Source organism: Amaranthus tricolor, chromosome 11, assembly GCF_026212465.1.
Source record: "Amaranthus tricolor cultivar Red isolate AtriRed21 chromosome 11, ASM2621246v1, whole genome shotgun sequence".
NCBI classification, from domain to species: Eukaryota; Viridiplantae; Streptophyta; class Magnoliopsida; order Caryophyllales; family Amaranthaceae; genus Amaranthus; species Amaranthus tricolor.
This window is the reverse complement of record NC_080057.1, coordinates 27,138,115-27,160,401: the sequence shown is the minus strand read 5'-3', so window position 1 is coordinate 27,160,401 and position 22,287 is coordinate 27,138,115. Positions and strand designations below refer to the sequence as shown.

The following is a 22,287-nucleotide window of genomic DNA, read 5'->3' as shown; positions in this document are numbered from 1 at the left end:
TTGTCAAAATTGTTTGTCCTATTGAGAAGTAATGGACTTAATAATTGTACTAAAATAATGAATTTATTTCGTTGACACGTGATTTGAATAAATAACATATAATAAAAATAAAATTCTAACTTGTTGGGAGTTGGGACCTAACTTCAAGTGCAACAACAACACCATCCATTAGAAAATAGGTCATCCGTATGAAAGATTAAAAGATCAAGATACAAAGCTGAAAGCAGTAGTACAATATTAGCGTGGAGGAACGGCAGGCATGACTGTAGTAGTTAAATCACTGCCCGAGACATCAGATGGCATTCGTGCGTAAACAATAAATGAGGTGGTAGTGCTTGCGGTAGTGGTAGTGGTGGCAGTAGTACAAGTAGTGCGCGATTGAAAAGAGGACGTATCAGACAGGTTCATACTCTCAGGAAGCAGTAGGACCAAGTTCTCAAGCTCCCTGACCACATCCAAGATGCATGGTCTCCTCTCCGGCTTATCCTCACAACACCTCAATGCCAAACCTATGAATCTCTCTACACATTCTGATGGATAAGCCCCCATTCTGCTGTCAATTATCCCAAACAATGACCCTGATTCCTCTGCTTTTTTCACCTACATTACAATTACAACTAATTTCTTTATTAATCAACCCGACTTACACAGGAACATTGTTTCTATATGAAATACTTACGAATAAAACAGAATGACACCCATAAGAGGGGATCAGAGATTACCTCACGCACAAGATTTTTTCCATGTGATATGGGCGGTACACCTGTGAGAAGCTCCAAAAATACAACTCCCAGACTGTACACATCACTCTTATCAGTTAGCTGATGGGTCAACATATACTCGGGATCAAGGTATCCCTGTACAAGTAGTACAATCAAATTTTAGTAACCATAAAAAGGAGCCAACTCTTTATCATTCATTGCTGCAATGTAGTATACAGGAAATGCCATTACAAAACTACATAGATTTTACAGTTCCTTTAAAAGATCTATGCAAAAAATGATTTAGTTAAATTTCACTTACAGGTGTTCCTTTTACTATAGTGGATATATGATGAGGTAAGCTGCCTTCGTCATTCATAAGGGGAGCAAGATGTGATAGTCCAAAATCAGCAACTTTGGCTGTAAGATTGGCGTCTAGAAGTATATTGCTGGCTTTAATATCCCTGTGAAATATTGGTGGGTTTGCCTCTGTATGTAGGTAAAGAATGCCCTTGGCTGCACCTAATGCAATCCGCAACCTCGTGACAAAGTTGAGATTCCTCTCACTTTTACCTGCCCCATTAGAAGTAGAAAATGTACCTTCAGCACAGATTGGACCATGTGCAAACAGAATAGTCTATGAACTTCAAAAATGAAACACAAAATTGAGAAATATCCTCATATATTCAACTTCACACTAAAACTTAAAACAGAAAAGAAAGCTGATTATCGTCAAATTAAGAGCACAGAAAACCAGAGTATTTCAATGTTCATGCCTCAACTTCATACCTGAAATCCAGTCCCTTAAAGTACCATTTGGCATGAACTCATAGACAAGCATCTGCGCATTCACCCAAAAGGATAAGTTGATAGTTTACGAATAAACGGACATGAATGTTAGACTGAGAAAAAAATACCTGTTCTCCATCTTCACCACAATAACCAAGTAGTGCAACCAGGTTGCGGTGATGTAACCTCGACAACAGCTGTATTTCCGTCAGAAATTCACGTTTCCCTTGCAGAGAACCTTCCTCTGCACACTTGACAGCCACAATTGTTCCATTGGCTAAAATGCCTTTGTAAACCTTTCCATATCCTCCTTGACCAACTTGAGCTGAGCTGTTAAAATTACCGGTGGCATGTGACAATTCTCTGAAAGAGAATTCTTTCACACCATCAATTTTTATGGAGATCTTTGAGGCTGCATTGTATCAATTACTTGAGATCAGATATTTCTAAAACAAACGTGTATACAGGGACCAATAGAGAAATTTACAAAGAACTTACACAAATTCTTTCTCGAAAAACGCTGGCTTCTGTTTTTCCTTCTTATAATGAGAACTGTGGCAAGCACAGAAGCAATAACAGCAACAGTAATCACTCCAACCAAAATGCCTGCCAAAACACTCTTGCTTATGCCATTTTTAGTCCCCAGATTCACTGCAAAAGAAGCAAATAGGTGATTCTGAGATAATCTAGAGGAAACACACATAATTAGGCCACAAAATAGTCCTTGATATAATTCCATGGACTTGGTGGATTGCAAAACACATGTCAACCTCAAACAAACGATGTATGGATGGTATGGAGAGAGATCAAATAATTTTACGTATAACCTTATAGCCATATGACTTCTAACTTTAGTTTCTTCTCAACTTATTAAATGGTTGATGGAAGAAAAGTCACTATGGGCAATAAGGCTAGTTGTCCAATAGTTGGTGTTGGGGATGTTAGGATCATTATGTTTGATGGTGTTGTGAGAACATTGTCCGGAGTCCTCCATGTTCCAAGCATGAATAGACACTTAATTTCCCTTGGTACCTTGGATAAAGAAGGTTTTGTGTGCATCGGTGAAGGTGGAGTTATGAAGGTTGGTAAGGGCCATAAGTTGTTCTTGAAAGGGCTCGTTGATGATGATGGCTAGTATAAGCTACATGGTTCAACCTTAGTTCGGTTTGTGATACCACTACTTCAACCAAGCATGGTGATGATGATACTTCTCTTCATGACAAGAATGTAATTCCAATATCCTCCAACAAGTCCATGGGTTGTGTGGACTTGGTTGGTAATTAATCATACTCTTTTGTAAGCCCTTAGAGGGCATTGTAGTGCATTTGCTTTTGTATGTTTTGTGCACATGTTTATTTCCTTTTATTTTTGTTGAGTATGTGGACTAGCTAGAGATATTTTTTGTGAGTGTTGTTGGATGAATCTTGAAGGTTATGTTTTGTGACTTGGAGAACACAAGTCAAGGTGGAGATTGTTAGGATTATTGGTGAATTTTGTTCACCAAGTAATCAAAACATGATTAAGAGTCGTAATCATATTAGTTAGTGTAATCTAGAAGAGGACACAAGTACCATTCTATGATTGGATGAGTGGGAATCAAAAGAGTACCATTAGTACAAAGTACTAAGTGGTAGTGGGAACTTGGATGTGTGAAGGCATGGTTGATGCAAGTCTTGGGCTCCAAGGCAAGCATTCAGAGGTGGTACAAAGTGCAAGAGTTTTGGGGACCAAGAGACAAGTGGCAACACAAGAAAAAAGCTTCACAGAACCTGTTGCCCATGTTGTCATTTAGAGCGTATAATGGTCATCGGAAATTATGATAAATTAAATTAAATAATTAATTTGAATAAATTAATTTGAGAATATTCCAAGGTTGCAAAGTTTATGTTTTGAGCAAAAACTAGTGTTCACGGATCGTGAAATAACTCACGGCTCGCGAGAAAGGAAAGAAAGTTACTGTTTGTGGAAACAGTAAGTCGCGGCCCGCGAGTTGTGCACTGTTTTGCGGGTTTTTCTTGCAAAGTTAGTTTATCCGTTTTGTTAGTTTTAATATAACTACCAACGGTTAAATATGGTTATATTAACCAGATATATTGGGATGGATTGATTGAAAGACGATATTAGTTCGTGAATCAATCTTGTGTTTCATGAAGTGACTTATTACTTCATGAATGGTTGTATACTTTTCTATAAATATAGAAGGCATGTGTAAGTTATTTCTTACATGAGATATACATGGAATATACATGTAATTTCTGATTTTTCTTTTCTTCTCTAGTACTTTACATAGAGAACTTGCAATCCTCGATTGTAAATTTCCATTTCTTCTTCCACTTAAGTTTTCTCATGTCATTCTAAGTTCCTTGTGCTAGGAATTTAGTGTAATTCTTTGTATCTCAAAACATATTTCCGGTTTATATTCCCAAGCACCATAGTAGGGAGGAAATGATGTTTTAGGAAAGAGCATCTCGCCTAGAATTAATATCAGGTCACATACAAAATCTTCTTGTTACTATGTTCGATATATGGTGTTTCCGATGATGAAATTCACATTTGGTGTATGTAAAGCAATGGTTTGAACTTGTCATATGTTTTTGTAACCTACTAAGTTTGTGTAACTTTAAATATATGTTTGACTAATAAAATTAAAGTCACATATACAACAGCCCATTCGCTCGACCTGTGCTCGACCAGCCCCAGTCGAGCAAGCTGCAGGTGGCAGCCTCTGCGTGAATTTTTGCTTCTGTTAGGCTGCTGTCTTGTGTACCTTAGTTGCTACTCCTTTTTCATACTAGTTCCCTTATATATACACCCCTATACCCTTAGTAATTCTTGCCCCGATAGTCTCATTGTATAGAGCTATTCTATCCTGTTTAGTGTCTCCCTATTAGCTCCTCTCTTCCTTACACTAAACTTTTATTGTAATACCTATCAAGTCTTGTATTCTCTCTTTTAAACACATAATATTAATCCTAGGCTAGATGGTGGATATAGTCCATGTTTGGTGAACCACATAGAACTTTGAGACACATAGAACTTTGAGAACATACCAGTGGTATAAGGTCCCAGAAGTGTGAAATTCAGAAGCTCATACGGTCCAAAAAGATCACTTCCAGGAAATTGCCAAGTCGTGTACTTATGTCTAATATAGCGAACTTCACTGTCACTGAATAAGTGTTTTGTGCCAACATCCGGGAAAAGTTTCAAATACATCCGCAGACGAGGCCCTTCTTCCCATGCAATTGAATCAATGAAGAGTTGGTATCGGTCCATTTTCAAGGTATGAGTAATGTAAGACTCAAAAGCCCTTTCGTATGGTGGGAAATAAGTAAAACTTGGACTCTTTAGTCTGTATCCTATCATGATAGGAGCAGCACAAAAACATGTAGGAGCTTCTGGAACAGGTTCAAAATGTTGGTCGATGGGACATGTTGTGGCAGGACAAGCTATAGAAGTTGCTGGACCTTTCGATGTTCCATTATCTCCTGCATCAGAATCACAGAAACGGTGTATGTTCTGTATATTGGCATGGGTGCACACAGGATTCCCACGAAACCTGGAGAACAGCTCATACGATAAGAATTCAACTCAAGATGAATTTTCTTTCACTCAATCAGGAAAATAAACTTACAAAAATTACACCTCTGAGAACATGTAAACATGTGATACTTAAATCAAATGGACAGAGAAACACTTGTTCCCGAAATTCTGCTATTCTAAAGATCACACCAAGTAATTAGTCCAATCATCAGAAATCATATCTATTTTTACAGCAAAAGCAGGCCAGACAACTCATTCAGAATCAGCAAGAGTGGCGGAGGTTGTATACATTACACAGTACAGAAGCTTAGCAGTAACAATGTTCAAGAAAAGAGATGGTTGCATCAAATCATTAAATGCTGTAATCCATTGTTTTTCCGCTCCAGAGCGGATGAACAATGACATAACCTATGCGACGCTAGCCTAAACTTGTAAAAGAAATGATAGGATTGACAAAAAATCACAGATGCAAGCTGTGTGCAGGATTGCATTTGAGTTTGAGTTAGATCTATGGAAGTTTTGACGGAATCAATGAAGAAACCCGAGACAATTTAAATGATGATAAGAACATGGTTGCATTTATAAGTCGAAAATACAGTTCTATACATGATGTTTGTTGAATCTATACAGTGACGAAAAGCATCCATTAAGACAAAAGTGCACATACCTTAAGGTAACGTTCTGTGGAGGATTCAAATCCCCGGAAATGTCAGAGAGCAAATTGTATCGAAGATCACTGCATTTCAAAAATTCATCTTTAATGCAACCAAAGCTACAAGCGAAAATAGGAATCATTGAGAATTTATGGTTAAAGTCTTACACGGAGATTCTAGCAGTACCATTGAAAGACTTGTTCTGCCAAATGCCAGCAGGGATGGAACCATTTAGATAATTGTTTTCAAGCGATCTGCGAAATACAATTATACTTGCAAAATTAATACACTTCTATCAAACACAATTACTAACCCCCACCACTGAAGTAAAGCATTACAAATCTCCTCTCCCAAAAAATTACTTCACTTTCCAATTTTGGTTGCCCCCCAAAAATTGCACCATATCCTCTATTGGAAACATATTTTACAGGCGCTATTTCTTCCCACTTGTCCCCTTGATCTCCTCTCTTCTTTTGGAGACAGAAGATCCCAAAACACACCATAAGTCATTAGGACATGAAACTACATAGAAACTCACAGCACTTGGAGAGCTGGTAGAAGAGAGAAGCTCTTAGGAATTGATCCATTCAGATTATTATGTGATAAATCACTGCAAAAGGATAACATGAACTGAATTAAACTATACCCTTGACCCTGAGAAGTATTTTGAGCAGATTGTTTTTATACAATATACTAGTTATCTACATATTACATATTATACATACATTGTAGTGACATTCTCTGAAAGCTTGTTTGGTGAAATTGGTCCTGTTAACTTGTTCCAACTCAAATCTCTAAATGCAGAGAGAAACAAGATAAAATAGAGGTCAATTAATGTGTCAATCAAAGAAGAAATTCAAATTTAAGTGTAGCGTGACTGAATAAGTACAGCAGGGCAAACAACTCGAGCTTACATGAAACTAAGATATGGCATTTTGCCAAGATCAGGCACAGTTCCACCCAAACTGCAGTTTCTTAGACTTCTGTTGATACGAAAATAAAGCATTACAAATATTAAAACATCAGTAGATTCTCACAAGAAACAATCATGAATGAGTTTACTTTTGAACTGTGTATTTAACCACTATAACTATGTTACTAGAAAGCAATTCCAGATTATTGAAATTGATTTTTTTTAAGTATTAAAAGACATAGAAATTAATTAATATAGAATTACTGAGAATTGCTTTATTTCTTAAATGGAAAATTGCATTACAACTCACAAGAGAAAGACTTTATAAAACCATTAGTTTTTTTAATTTGTTCGATGTATATAAACCAGAACTCGGGAAGAAAACAAATAGCCTTTAGAGTTAGATGATTGCAAATCCACTATGACCTTCGTTCCTTCTACGCAGCTATACAACTGGAAAGTGGCAAGTTGTTTACATTAGACCATTGTTACCTGGAACGATATTCGGTTTGAACGGGCAACAAGAATGGAAACAAGGAACGCAACCTAGATCGAATTGGGAATGATTGAGTACAAGATACATTATGTATAAAAAATATATTTGAAAACAAAATTAAATTAAAATGATTTTTAGCTTTAAGAAATTGTTTATAAGTGGAATTATTTTATTTTTCTAGGTTTTATCTCGTTTTTTCCTCCCTTCTTTTTTCTTTAATTTGTAAATGAAGACCAAAATACCTTTAAAAAAAGGACTTCTACACCGGGAGGTCACCTTGAGTGATTCGGGTAGCGTTTCGTGGTGATTGGGGACGAACATTTACGGATCAAAAAACGTGGCTACGTTCCACGTTCCATGTAATTATGCATTAGACAAATATACAAATATATAATTTACCCAAGGGATAAAAGGTTTTGGGCTCTGAAGTATTTTAGTGTTTAGTGTATAGTATATTTCTAATCAAGCTATTATTGTATACTTAAATGAATCTACAGTGCCTACATCCCTGCAATGACATATTTTCCTTTCCAAATACTCCTCTCTTCTTCCAAACTAAGATGAAACAACTTAATGTATTACTGAAGCTCTCAGGGAGAAGCAGTATTAGGGAGGTAGAAAAACCAGAGTTTGTAGGGGTGCTAGGAAGTTAGGGGCAGAGTAGGACATATATCAAATCTATAATATAAGTGAGATGGGTACTAATTGTGAGTGATTATTAATTTCAGAGCATAGTGAAAAACCAAGGCTGGGCTGTATTGTATCGGTCAAGTTGTAAAGGTTTTAAATCTACCCAGTCGGTGTATCCATCTATCTTCCAGTACGAAATAAGTATATCCATCTATCTCCAATCTGTCGGGATTAAAGCTTTGGCAATGTATTGTCTGATGGCTTCCTCGTTATGATTTCTTCATTTAAGAGGAAGCTCAGTAGCAGATTCGTGTCCATTCGGTGAGAAGATAGAGCCAGCGTAATATCTTCACAGGAGGAAACATATTTTAGCCCAATCATCATTGTGGAAACAACAATCAGAAGAAACAGATTATTGTGTGTGCAAAAGTTAGAAAAATACTTACAACTTTACCAATCTGGACAGGTTTTGATACGATGCTGGAATCTCAGCCCCAAGAAACTGATTGTTGTCGAGTTGGCTGCAAATGATTATAGACAAAAGAAGTTAAGCTCATACAAGCCAATCACAAAATAGTTTCAACTGCCACATCAGCACACAGAAGCAGAGAATTAACGAAGTACAAAGAATTGAGAGTTTCCTTGATGCAACCATAGGATCCTTCAGATAGTCACATAAAATGTGATTAAGAGCTTTTTGAAGGACTAACATTTTATAATCTAAAAACTTACAAGAGAACAAAACAAACAACATTGAGCTCAATTCAACAAATTAGATAATAGGTCAACTTTCAGATATCATAAGACCAGGATACCAAGCCACAGCCCGCAAACTATAATCCAAAATAGCTGATATATGAAGATTAGGGGAGGAATAAGAGGCCAACAGTACTCAGAAGGGTCAAAGTATTGTTGTGTATTTGTGTTCAAATCCTTTAGTCAAATAGTGGAAATATTTTGAACGTTTGGGGGAATTTAGTCCCGAATAACCAATTACAAAGGAAACATATAAAAAACTTAAAGCCAAAAACTAAGTTTCCAAAAGATCTGAGCAGAGATTACATACAGTATCTCCAAGTATTTTAAACCTGAGTACTCGGGAGGAAGTTTTCCCGACAGGTTATTGTTATCCAGCAGCCTGCAAAAGAACAAAGCTTTAAGTTTTTTGAGAGATTTTGCAATAAATGACTATCGAGAACAAGACATCTCTCAATTTACTAGTATCTGATATGTCTACTCACAAGTGAACTACTTTTGGTAATTGAGAGAACTCAGGAGGAAGATGCCCACTTAACGAGTTATTGTTCAAATGTCTGCAAATACAAGGGTGCTAAAATGATTCAACAATAGTGATATAGGTACACATAAATCAGAATGAAGTATAAAGCTCAAAGATCCACTCACAAGTGTTTGACATTGCTCATATTAGCCAAGGACTTGGGTAATGTACCGGACAGATTATTCTCATCTAGTTGGAGTCTGTCCAAATTTACCAGAAAGCCAAGTTCATTAGGAATCGGACCTGATAATTGGTTTCCGTTCAAAAGCCTGAATCAAATATATAAATTGTTATGGTAAAAGAAACCTACTGGAATTTGGAGCACAAGCTATGCGTAAGAAATCCATCAGAAAAGACAGTGCACATTAGTTTAGGCTCTCAGAAGCTAGTAGAGTCATTTGTTGAATCTAAAGCACTTAATGTAACAGTCAGCTTTCAATACATTATATTGCACAAAAGTGTATCAGGAAATAAAGGCTATGCATGAAAAAAAATATATTCCTTCAAAGTCCTACGTACAGCCAGATCTATGCTTAAAGACATTAACAATACCTAAAGTATACAAGAACAACAATGAAAATGCCCTAGACTACACCGCATGGAAAAACATATAAACACTGATAATGTCCACCCAGGTATGGCTGTAATTCACATTTAATGGAGAAACAGAAACAAAAGATTGGCATTAATCTGTTTTCCGTGACAGCATAAATAGGCGGCATTATACAGAACCAGTTTAGGCAAGCTAGTGGTAGCAGTTTAAGCTGTTATTTGATCATTCATATTTTTTATCATTATACTCAAGAAAACTAATATGAAGGTTTGAACTTACAGTAGTTTCAGTGATAAAAGGTTTCCTATCTCCTTTGGGATACCTCCAGTCAGTTGGTTCCACATGAAGTCTCTAAAGATATACCAAAACAAATCAGCATAAAGCCAATAACAGTTTCTCTACCATTATTTTAACTTGAGTAAAGACTCACAGTATCTCAAGACGAGATAAGTTTCCAACCTCAGGTGCTAAAGTTCCAGACAGATTCATAGTAAGCAGTTGACTGCATTATGTTAACAGACAAAGTAGTAAGAACAATGGTATAAAAAACAGGTACACATTTGGAATGTATGCAAGTAGAGTACATAGCTGAGAATCAAAGTAAATAACTATTCCGACATACTAAAACATAAGGGCGAATGGTATACAAAATGGAAGAGTGAGAATAAGAATGAAATTTACATCTCTCGGACATGGAAATATCCATCGGTGCCAACTTTATCGTAGCAAAGAATGCCATGCCAGTTGGAAGCACATGGATCTCCGTTTCGCCAGTTATCCAAGTGTTTCATAGGATCAACCAGTCTCCTCTTCATGGACTGCAATGCAGCAACTGTATTATAAAAGCAAAAAATATAATGAGTGTAGCGTTCGGTTTTTAGATAACCAATATGAAACCAATGCTTGTTCATGTCAACAGACCATCACTCATGTCGAATTAGGCTTTATTTGGTGCTAAGTCATATATGGTGTAATGGTAATAATGGGAATAACGTTTAGTGTAAATTTTCATGAAATTTGTTATATCATTCTCTTGGTAATGAGGCTTTCATCCTCAAACATGTATTATTTCTTTACAATTTTCCATTACAACCCAATAAGATTCTCTCAAGTGGTGATAAATGAGAACAAATTTTGTTATAAACCTTGAAAATCCACAGGCAAAGTCTAGAGTAATGAAGACAAAAACTTGAACATCCAAAAAGAGCAGTCGTGTAAGTAGAAGGGCAGAAAGAGAAAATACCTTGAAGAGGATGAGTTGACTTTGCAGAGGCATAAAGGAGGGAGGCGAAGAAGCTGAAAACGAAGGTAAATATTGAAACCCCAAATCTCATCCCAGAAACTCAGATTAGAGTGGATTTGATTCCTAAGAGTTGTTAAATAAAGAAAAAGTTGTAAATAGCTGCCAAGGAAGAAGAAGCATAAAATTCAGGTAATGAAGCTGATTAACAAGGTAGAAAGGAAATTTATTTATGATGTTAAAATGAAAGAAATTAAAAGAGAATCCCACTACTGTACAGATTTGTATATTTATAATTGCAGTAACATCAACTTATTAAATTTATAATTGATTCATAGGGTGAATCAACGAAGTGATGAGTACGTTTGATGTACTGAAGATACAAGAACTAAAGCTCAGAACAGATGATGATGATGATGATGATGATGATGATGATGATGATTCATGAATATTGCAAAGTACTAATGTCAACTCCGTGCAAAGAACAAACATAAGAAGAGAAAAAAAAAAAGTTAGGTGAGACGACCTCAGCTAAGGTATAAAGTGGGTAGCAGAACAAAGATTACAATACATTATACAACCCAATTATTGATTAATTAATATCATCTGGAAATGAGATAGCCATATTATTATAATAATGATTACTTACTAGTGATGATAATCGTGAATTTTCTTTTTTTTACAAAAAAGTAATACTTATAATAGTAACAGATAAGAAGGAACATTACAATTCCTGGACTTGCACTTTCAGCCTGCAGGTGAAGTCAAAAGATTGTACTCCTAACTATTGAGCGACAGCGGAAGCAAGAATTGATGAACAATAAAGAAATTCATTATAAACAATAAGAAAATGACACGAGATTTAACGTGGTTCACTATCAATGTAATAGCTACGTCCACCGGCACCGAGATCAAATAATTTCACTATGATCGCAAAGAATTTACAAGATAAATTCCAATCACACTCACAAATTATAATGGCTCTCTTGTGATCTCTCTTAATTTGTGAATCATTCTGTATTAACCCTAAAGTGGGAGTTTATATACTAATGCCCAAAAAAAGGAAGTTATTACGTAATAAACACGAAGTAACCAGCCCGAAAAACTGCTCCCGTGAAAAGAATCTGCCATTTCGCGAGCCGCGTACAACTACGCGAGCAGTGAAATGAAGACAGAACGCACTTCGCGCCTTGCGCATCGAGGCAGCAGCTGCTTCGCGCCCCACGGACCCACCTGCAGCTCCTCCATGACTCTTTTCTTGATTCATCTTCTTAGCCACTCAATGGTGCTACTAGTTGGAGTCACCATACTCAACAATAACTGTGGACTGTGTGTTTGACTCTAGTCTACTCCCTATAAAAGTCATGTCCGTACACTACTAACCACCGTTTATCTAAATTACATACATGTAAATGAAGTAGTAGTGGTACTTCCACCGGCCACCATAATCATGTGTGGAGTGCTATTTGCGAAAATTTGAAAAAAAAAAATAAGATTATTTAACAATTTTATTCCAAAAACAAGCTTAGTTCAAACTTTATTCCCAAAATAAGCATCCTTGCCTCCTAACCTCGGCTTGGTGTAAACTCGCTCTTACTAACAGCGAATTAAAGCAAATGATCAAAATTTGAGTCAAGGGACAATTCGTTGTTAGTAACAGCGACTTAAGGAGTTGACTGGTCAACTCATATGTCGTTGTTACTAACAGCAACTTAATGCAAGTTAAATTTTCAGTTCTCCTTCTTCCTCATTTCAGTTTACTTCCTCATTCCAAGTTTGTAACCTACGAGATCTCCCTCTTCTTTCCATCATTAAAATCAACTTCAACCCTTCAATTAATCTCAACAAATTTCAAGTTTGTACTACTAATTAGTTTTGTCATCTTCCTACGTTCACTTAAGGTACTATCTTTTTGTGTTTTTCTCCATTTTCGAAAATTAGGGTTCACAAAATGTTCATGAACTTTCACATAAATACAGGTCTTAAACTTGTAATTTACTACTTCTTGTTGATCTACAGCTTATATAGGTACGTTTTTATTATAAATTTTTTAGTTTTTGTTGATTTTAATGTATGTCATTTATAGTGGTCATATAATATCAAATTCTATGAATATGTCAAATGTACTTGTTATTTGCTATGATCTTCATATTGAGGTTGCTTGTTCATGAATTTAATGTAGAAAATGTTTTAGTTTAATGTAGAGAATGTTTGAATGCGAACCCTAAATTTGAGTTTAATTTAGAGAATGTTTGAATGCAAAACCTAAATTTAATCAATGTTGTTTTGTAGTATATATTTATGAACTTGACGGTGATATTGATTTTGTACGTATTGTTGTAGAAATGGTTTCATTTCGTGTGACTGTTGTATGCTTTTGGAATGGTTCAATTCGATCAAGTAGTAACAATGTTAAGTTTGTTGAGGGAAGATATAAACTGTTTGCATGCAACTCAAACATGGATTTGAATAAATTAAACATCTTATATGCTCTAAGATTGGCATTGACATTACAAGAAGTACTGTTAATATAAGTTTTAAGTACAATATGAGTGGAGATTTGTTAGCTTTTCCGGTTGAGGATGAGGAGGTTATAGATGCAATGTGGGAGTACTCAAAGTCTACCTCTATTCCTTCTTTAGAGTTATATGTAGAAGAGGTACCCTTAGGGAATCAACTTGTCAATGTTGTAGAAACAAATGCATTCCTGAATGTAACTTCTTTTGCTCCTTGTCATACACCCTTCCCTACCCAAGAAACCCAAAATTCCATTATGCCATCTTCCTCTTCTCCTTTTAATGAACCCAATCAACTTCAAATTCAAGTCTCAAATGATGATACTTTTAACTTAGAAGATACAAATGAGCCTTGGGGTGATGTTAATAGTGAGAGCAATGAATTCGTAGAAGCTCCTTCTGAGGACGATGTGGGTGTTGACGAGGAGGCTCTAGCTAATGACATGAGCTTAGGCAACATCCCAACAATCATTGCTCCTACACCTTATGCACTAGTTCCTCCTTTAGATGAACACGTAGAGGACAACTCTGGAGATCTTGGGATTGTGATACAACCTACACCGATGAAGGAGAGTTTCAAAAGGGTATGATGTTTGATAACAAGGATGCGTTGTTGGATGCTATTAGATTGTATCATATTCGTAGGAACGTTGAGTACCGAACTAAGACTTCAAATCAAACCGTGCTCACCTTGAAGTGTAAAAGAGGGTGTGCTTGGAGGCTAAGGGCTAGGAAGAGCTCCTATTCACCTTTAAGGGAAGCATAGGGGTTGTGTATTAAGTACTTAAAATGTGTCAGCTGGACACATTCATTTGACATCTTCCGTGATTAACAATCTTATTAGAAATTGTGTTGTTGAAGACCCATCAATTAAGTTCTCAGTGGTGCGACAAATGGTGAAAGACCAATTTGGTGTCGAAGTGACCTATAAGCGGGCATGGTGTGCTAAACAGCAAGCCCTACTCTGTAATTCATAGCTTTGGGCGTGGGAGCACATTCTCAATGGGCAACCGATGAGGAGTGTGGGGCGTAGTGCATTTGCGCCACCAATTCTTCCACCCCCACATGTGCCGTATGGATCGCGGTGGTCCTTTGAAAGACGTACAAGGACCCACACAGGATCGGGCGTGGGGTTCTACCGCGATCAACTCGATCTACTTCAAGCTGACCAGGTAAAAACTTCACTACAACTTGTCTTGTAACTATCATATTGCGTAATTTATTAATTACATTTTCACGTGTAGTTTCGATGGAACTCTTACCCCGCTGAGGTATACGCTGCATTGCCTCAGCACTCAGGGATCTTATCAGGGGCGTGGAGAGCCTCTATACCTTTGATATGCTTCGACATAGTCGAAGTGCATCAACCTGAGCGCAAACTGCGCCAATTTGGGATGGTACAGGGCATCCCGCCGCCTTGTGACACAGTGGCGGATCTTCGTCACAGTTCATGCAAGGGTCGGGAGCCCAAGAATTGTTGGAGATCAACTGGCGCCATATGGCTCGTTGGGATCACAGGCTGGAGCTGCTGGCCCAATGTGGGCCAATCGAGGCTGTAGGCGCACCTACTTCGACGGATTACTTGCCGTGGTTCCTCTCCATCACTCGTCGATGGATGACACCACGAGCTATCATCCCGAAAGCCCAGTACGCTCCCGCAGCACCGACGATGACACACTTTGTAATTATTCTTCAACGTTGATTATTATCCATAGAACTTACATGTTATACCTTTTATTAATACTTCAGTCTTAATGCAGGCACAGGGCATTGCATCTGTCATCAGCTCCACCCAAGAGGAGCCTGTACGGGAGATTTGCCCAAGGCATACTCCTCGGGACATAGTTTCAGCACTTCATTCCAGAAGTCGATGTGCCCGACACCAGTATGGACGAGCAGTGGTCATCTCCTCATCATGCCGACGTTCATCTTGAGGAGGTAGACTTAACGTGCCCCGACTATGGTGCTGGGTCCTCACAGGGGCTGGATCATCACATTATCAATCACCTCCCTACCCGAGCGTCATGCGACGGCCTCTTGCTATCGTAGGAGGCGTCGTAAACCGTCACAGTTAGACAGGGTACAGGAGGAGGATTAGCATTAGTATACTGTTTGTATATATTGAACATTAGTGACATTTTGTATATATTGAACATTTGTACATGTTCAATATTTGTAACATTTGGACTTTTGTGTATAATTTGTAATATATACGTAGATGTATATATTTTTATCGTATTATCACACGTTTATTATGAATGAAATGATGTTAAATACTCAGATTTTTCGGCGATGAATCATTCCGCCAAGAATGCAATATGAATTAATCAAAAACAAACAGACAATCATATTCAAATAGGGAAAGTGCTCTCGAATATTCAACACAATTTCATTCATGTTCAACGAATCCATATCAAATTACATAGTTCATTCGTTAAGTTAAACCACCGTCGCTAACTAAGATTGCTTCTTAAACTTTCTCATAATCCTTTCAGTCTCTTCTTTCCTATGTGCCATATCATCTATTTGTCTCTTGAGATTAAATACCTCATATTTAAGCTCTTGTTTTTCTTTTTCAAGCCGTATTATTAAGTCTCTTTGCCATTTGGTACCCTCCGGAGCAATCCATCTAAATTATGTGCAACCTAATCCTTCAACCGAGTAAAAAAGACAAGCAACAAAATCACGCTCAGCATCGATATCGCTCCAATCTGTATTAATCTCAACTTCATAACCACAATCACAAAGCTTTTCAATAGAATGCTCCTGTGACATCTACGGAACACATATGATATAGTAACGTAAGTAAACATTCAAAAATAATATTAACATTTATAAATTGAGAATAACACTAACATAATACCTTATGTTACCTTTAAAAATTGATTAACTAGAACAAGAATGATGGAGATTGGATACAATAAAGTAGGAAAATGATGGAGTTATTTATATAACATAATAACAACGGCTAGTTTAATTCATACAAGAAAGTCAATAAAAGTCAAACCAGTCAACCCTCAAGTCGCTAGTAACAGCGACATTAAGGTTTGACCAGTCAACCTTCAAACCTTAATGTCGTTGTTACTAACAGCGACTTGAGGCTTGACTTAAATTTTGACCATTTGCTTTAATTCGCTGTTAGTAAGAGCTAGTTTACACCATGCCTAGCTTCGGAGGCAAGAACGCTTATATTGGGAATAAAGTTTTTCCGAAGCTTATTTTTTGAATAAAGTTGTTAAATTATCTTTTTTTTTTTCAAATTTTCGCTATTTGTTTGCATAGATTTGGAAGTAATTTCACAAATGGGTACTGATTAGGGCCTAGGGGCAATCCATGGTACTAGTCTATAATGAGCCCAACACACATTTCTATATTGAACCAACTTATCTGCTATTTTTCAATGTTATATGTTACATAATTTAATATTTTCTAGGAAAGCCCTAACCTTGATTCTACCTAAGTAACAATATTACTATGCAGTAGAATTGTGTATATTTATGTAACAATGTAAACGTGGGTTGTGAACTTAAGCCTTAAGGTGGCCGGAGATAAGTAGACTACTACATAGTACGTACTCTGTTGTTTGCTTCTCATAGCCATCCCATTTCACATTTATCACCCTTTTCAAGGAAATACGATAAGTAAAAAACAAAATTTGAAATTCTGTACAACTTCTTTACTGCTCTTTACCAACGTTGTTGTGTACTGACTAGTGAACTCACGTGATCCACGCCCAACATTTTGCCACTCAAGCCACTCATTTAAACTAGTACTCCCTATATATGCAAGTAGAGGTGTTCGGACAGGCTTTGGATATAATGTCGACAATCAATTTTGAAGAGCTCTATTTACACAATTAACTCAACCTTTTTGGTCATTTCTTGGCAGGTTTCACAAGACCATTCCACTTTCTCATTTCCCATTGGACTTTTATTTGGACATGCAAGGCTTTGAGGTGTTACACTACAATTGTCATTCTTTTCATTTCACTAACACATTTGAACTCCATTTTGACTTCTTAGTCCTCACCAGAATTCATTAAAGCACATAATGCTCTGAAATTTGAAGTTACATTAATTAAAATGCTGGAATGATCCTACAGGAACACACATTTAGATAGCAATATATCAAAAATGGATTGTCGTATACACTAATAAATTCTTTCACTATTCAGCCAAATACATTTGTCCTCACAAATATTAAAATATAACATGAATATACACATCATTCACTAGCACAAACTATCTCCACAGCGCATCTCTCAATAAGAGGAGTCTTGCAATCCGCCTTTGTTGTCAAAGAACAATTACTTAGGGTGCCAAAACATTCCTTTAATCCCCTCTGGATCTGGTTCAAAGCCTAAATGCCGATAGAAGTCAACAACTGCAATGTAAGTCAACACATCAATGTTATATTCCCTTGATTCTTCTTTCACACAATCAACAACATTTTTGACTCCACCTAAGGTGAGTTTGGGGGTTCAAATGTACACAATGATACCCTTGTTATACACTTGTTAGTGATAAAAAAAAGGTTGTTTCAAATTGACCATTGCTAAGTGCACATTATTTAGTGAGTCATTTTATTATAGTCTATTATAATCCAAAACTAAATAACTATAAATCTTTGGTCCTACAAAATAAGGGATGTTCTTGTTTCACACAATATAAACTATAATTTTATTGTACATATACTTGGCAATTGGCATCACAACATTCCATCTAAATTAAATTTCATACATAATAGCTTGTTATCAACATAAACAAGGATGGTCTTGTCTATGTTCATTATAAAGATAAAAATAAAAAATAAAATTGAAATCCATACCTTTACTATCTGCAAAAAGAGAAATATTCCCAATATCCCTCTGTAGAAGAGCCCTAATCAGCTTCTCCACAAGAGCCTTTCCAAGTCCTTGGCCCTGCATCAAATGTAGACGATCTATCACACATCAGTAAAGGTTGGGAAAAGCAATCTAAGTCAATAAACATAGCCTGCCAAAACTTCTGTCCTAAGGAGAACTTCGAATCATATTTTTGCAGAGAAAATGCATTAAGAACTTGAAAAAGACACAAGCCTTGCTATTGCTGACCATGCATATAACAGATATTTGGCTAGCAGCCCAAAAAAACTAAGTGATCGTACCAATACCTGATAAGATGGATCAACAAGAACATCCCAAATTGTAGCATTAAAGGCATGATCAGATGTAGCACGAGCCATGCCAATAAGCGTCTTGTACTCCTCACCTTCAGTCAGATAACTTGTCCAATTACACTAAGATGTTCATCATTAATTTTTTAAAAGAAGAAGCGGGATAAAGTAAATTACCTGTTGCAAATAAATACAATGACCACCCAGAAAATAACCAGCTTTATGTATGGAACTTTGAGATGCACCAACAAATTACCTGCTTCAGGTGATTTCCGTACTGAATGCAATGTGGCAACCATGTAGCTATTTTTTAAAGCTGCGGCAAGTTTTGAGAGTGGCCTTCGGGGCCAGCCTACCTGTCAAAGGAATCGAGTGCAGTCAATTACTAAAGTTACTCCACAGATTATAAGTCAAGATAACCAGACATAATATTTTTACTCCCTGACAAACATAGTGCAAAAACAAGTTCGTATGTAACATATCAGCCGTATCGTAAAGGTTCAAATTTACCAAACCAGTATTACCCACTATCGCAAAGGTGTAAAAAAACTGCATTTTAGACCGTTACAAGAGATATGTCATGGTTTAGGACGATATTTGGCAGTATGATGACCGCATCACCCCCAATATCGTATTACTGTGTCCGACTGTCCGTTACCGCATTTTTGCACTATGCTGACAAAGAATTATTCATCCATAAACTCTTGAGTTCCCCGTTATATATCTTATCTTTTTTGGGAAGTCTAAAGCTCCACAATCACCTTATCACATAATGCTTGCAAATCATACAGATCAACATCTCCACCAGAAGAAAATATTATCTGCTCAACAGCACCATCCGGCTGAATCTTTTCAACAAGCACAAATTCTTCCGGCAAAGGTTCTTCCTCTTCATCAATGGGAGTTGACGATTCAAACACTTGTGTTGAATCATTCTTCACGAATCTGTAATGGCAGGTAAATCAACTTATATTCAGAGTTCATTGAAGCATTATTAAGAAATTAAGGAAAAATGTGCCAAACTCTAGCCAAATTTCCAAGGGTTCCATCTTTACTAGCTCAGCTCAACATTCTGTGCAAGCTCAAAAGGTTGAGATACAATAAAAAGATGAATGATGAGCTACGTCATAGGAGCAACGGATGCGTTTATAGATATTTATTCTCCCTTAATCCTATACATGAAATGGTCCAAGAGTCAAGCCTAATCAGGAGATTAATAAAACTTGTAATTTCTGCATGGGTAATAAAATAATAAGTGCGTGCATCCAAATAGATTGTTAACTTAAATGACAACAAAATAGAACCACGATCAACATGCATCACGAGGAATCACAACAATGAAAAGCGGAGGAGTTTTCCTTCAAGCAACGGAGAAACTTTAAGGCTAGGTGGGTAAGGTGGCAGCATTCAAGCAATGTACTTGAAAGTTGCAATCACCTAAGGAACACAACAGTGCATTTGGATAGCAGAAAGTATTATTTGTTGAATAGTTCAAATTTAACAAGGGGAAATAATTGATTAAATAAAGCAGCAACTCAAGAAAGCTTTAATCTTTGACTCACTGCATGTGATTTTAAGAACATAACTTTTTTATGGAGTGAACTTGGATCAATATATGAAAGAAGCAAGAACAATCAGCATTCCCTTCCCTCTCCCAAAAAGAGGAGTTTTTCAAAAATCAAAGAAAACAAAGCAAACATTTTCCTCTAAAACTTTTAGTGGGTCACACTTTTACAGAACGAAGAGAGCTCAAATGCTTATGTAATGATTTTACACATTGGAAAACATTCAAAATGGAAAAGAATTGAGATGAATTGACATACCCAGATCTGATGGACTCCCAAAAGCTAGCCTTGAGCCGAGAAAATCTAAGGCTTTTACTTCCTGCAGGTAGAGATTACAAATTATATTGTACGTCTGTACTTTAAAACCAAATGGAAGGTCTAGCAACAGTGAGTGCCTACTTTTAGTGTAAACTTTCAGTTAATATACTCCTAGAAACACCATACAAGGGAGGCTATACAAGTAAGTAACTGAGACAAATTTAAAACATAATTTCCCAGCTTTGGAGATTTGGGACACCCTTTTCAATATATGAGTTTGTATCCATGATGAATGTTACAAAAGCAATATCGTAATAGCCATATTGACAGTGTAATTTGGACAAGCAAAATTCCAAGCAAAACTTTTTAGAGCGAGCAATACTTGCACTTAACTGATAAAGTGTTTATTGTTGCACATTGTTTAAATAAGATTTAGGAGATAGAATAAGATGGAAGAGGGGGAAGGGGGAAAAGATGAAGCATTATGTGTAGGATTTGGAGGAGAGAAAGAAATGATTGCTTACCATTATTTGAATAACATGAGTTAAGGTAATTACTCTCTGGAAATAGATAATACAATGTAAATTTCACTCACAAAAAGGGGTGTAAAAATGAAGATATCCAATCCAGAGCAGTTAACTGGCTAACAATGCAAAATGGAAAAGGTATCTAGTACTTCTATTAATTTACTAGCAATTACATGTAAACTAGAATAGGCCCACCGGAAGATTGAATGATATACATATAATGATAAACTTGTATGTGCTTAAACACCAGAAAAGGAGATGGAAGTTTGATGATTTTAGGGAAATTAACCTAAACTCATGTTACAAGTTTAAAAACAAACCCCATCTTACTTCTGGTTAAAATTTTCAGGAGTTACTTCATAGCCTGAAAATATACACATTAAAAACTGATATGTTAAAAGCTTATGTTGTGAATATAGACACACCAAAGTAAAGAAGATATGACGAGAGAAAAACAGAGCCAAACAACGCACAGAAGAAACTATGCAAAGAGAACAAGAACACAAGTGTTCAATGGGTACTTTAAGGAACCCTCTCCCCAAATCAAAAGATTTACATTACTAAATGGTGGATTCAACAGATACATAAAGTTCACACACACTCAAACTCACTTATTAGAGCTTATTTGGACTCCTGGGGAGTTTCCTCACATTTGCAGGCACTCTTGTTCTCTCAAAGGTTCAACAACCCAAACAAAGTTGCTTGCCCTCTCCAATTGGCTCGATTAAGCAGCCCCTATTTCAGCGTATCATCCCTATTCTAGGCATATGTGAGACCTAGCCCTTAGCTTGCTCATCAATACCCTCATCAATGTAAGCCATTGCTTGCCCCACTAGATGTTCAAACATGTCATCATCAATGGATGACTTGGTTCTTGACTCAACAACGTAAAAGTCAAATAACCAAAAACTCAACATTTAAAATCATCAAATGAGATTGAAATTGAATAAAGTAACCCCAATAAAAAAAGAAGCACGGACCTATAGAGGTAGAAAAGCCCTTGTAATAGTTGAAATTGAAGAGCAGGTCAGATCGATAGAAATGTGCATCAGCAGAAACCCTAGACAAAAATCCAAATCAAGAAAAAATCAAAGAAAATATTAAGGAAATAAAAAAAAAATGACATACCGAGAGGAAAGGGAAAGTGCAATGGAAGCGTGCATTTTTGTGCAATTGTTGTAAGAACTATGAACAGAAAACACAAAAGGGATTGAGGTTGAGCAAAGTTAAGTATAGACTTAGACTGAGACACAGTGTCTGTGTTAGAGCTCCGTCCACGCTTCAGTCTTGAATCTTCATCCACCACCAAAACAGCAAAAAGCAGCACCACATATATTTTCTTTATCTAATAGGGTCTTAATCATTTTCTATCTAGTAGGGTTTTGAGCTTACCAAATTTTAATTTTCAACCCAAAATTAAAGTATATGGGAGTTTTTTTAATAATAGATCAATAACTCTATACAAAATAGAAG

The 22,287-nt window shown here is 36.5% G+C and overlaps 2 protein-coding genes across 12 annotated transcripts; both read right to left on the bottom strand.

Moving 5' to 3' along the window:
- Nucleotides 1-11,392, bottom strand: LOC130826893 (probable LRR receptor-like serine/threonine-protein kinase At1g06840). Of its 11 annotated transcripts, none has more exons than XM_057692510.1 (22): nt 11,321-11,392; nt 10,798-10,920; nt 10,236-10,386; nt 9,985-10,056; nt 9,834-9,905; nt 9,127-9,270; nt 8,964-9,035; nt 8,789-8,860; nt 8,169-8,243; nt 7,089-7,142; nt 6,598-6,666; nt 6,409-6,477; nt 6,222-6,293; nt 5,851-5,937; nt 5,698-5,766; nt 4,541-5,046; nt 1,989-2,141; nt 1,619-1,902; nt 1,491-1,542; nt 1,024-1,274; nt 723-857; nt 1-600 (listed from the first exon to the last, which is right to left on the bottom strand). In XM_057692510.1, exons 2-22 carry the CDS (start codon nt 10,886-10,888, stop codon nt 238-240), a joined length of 2,913 nt encoding a protein of 970 aa, XP_057548493.1. In that variant the 5' UTR covers nt 10,889-10,920; nt 11,321-11,392; the 3' UTR covers nt 1-237. The 11 variants fall into 11 exon arrangements, with proteins under 11 accessions (XP_057548493.1, XP_057548500.1, XP_057548491.1 ...); XM_057692517.1 differs by having other exon boundaries at nt 10,236-10,372; XM_057692508.1 differs by lacking the exon at nt 11,321-11,392 and adding an exon at nt 11,158-11,311.
- Nucleotides 11,393-17,407: 6,015 nt separating this feature from the next.
- Nucleotides 17,408-22,287, bottom strand: LOC130826892 (histone acetyltransferase TAP1). The gene is made up of 8 exons (XM_057692507.1): nt 21,943-22,287; nt 21,795-21,874; nt 20,288-20,348; nt 19,226-19,409; nt 18,721-18,820; nt 18,462-18,559; nt 18,138-18,231; nt 17,408-17,693 (listed from the first exon to the last, which is right to left on the bottom strand). The coding sequence occupies exons 1-8, from the start codon at nt 21,975-21,977 to the stop codon at nt 17,617-17,619; spliced, it is 729 nt and encodes a 242-aa protein (XP_057548490.1). The 5' UTR covers nt 21,978-22,287; the 3' UTR covers nt 17,408-17,616.

What these genes read in the sequence shown, in the direction of transcription:
- LOC130826893 (XM_057692510.1), bottom strand. Translation starts at nt 10,888, where the DNA reads ATGAGATTTGGGGTTTCAATATTTACCTTCGTTTTCAGCTTCTTCGCC. An exon ending in TTACCAAAAGTAGTTCACTT is followed by an intron (nt 8,861 to 8,963) that starts GTGAGTAGACAT and finishes GTTCTTTTGCAG; the next exon opens with GCTGCTGGATAACAATAACC. An exon ending in TTTTTCGAGAAAGAATTTGT is followed by an intron (nt 1,903 to 1,988) that starts GTAAGTTCTTTG and finishes GATACAATGCAG; the next exon opens with CCTCAAAGATCTCCATAAAA.
- LOC130826892 (XM_057692507.1), bottom strand. Translation starts at nt 21,977, where the DNA reads ATGCACGCTTCCATTGCACTTTCCCTTTCCTCTCG. An exon ending in TTGTTGATCCATCTTATCAG is followed by an intron (nt 18,232 to 18,461) that starts GTATTGGTACGA and finishes CATTTGATGCAG; the next exon opens with GGCCAAGGACTTGGAAAGGC. An exon ending in TCTTTTTGCAGATAGTAAAG is followed by an intron (nt 17,694 to 18,137) that starts GTATGGATTTCA and finishes CTTACATTGCAG; the next exon opens with TTGTTGACTTCTATCGGCAT.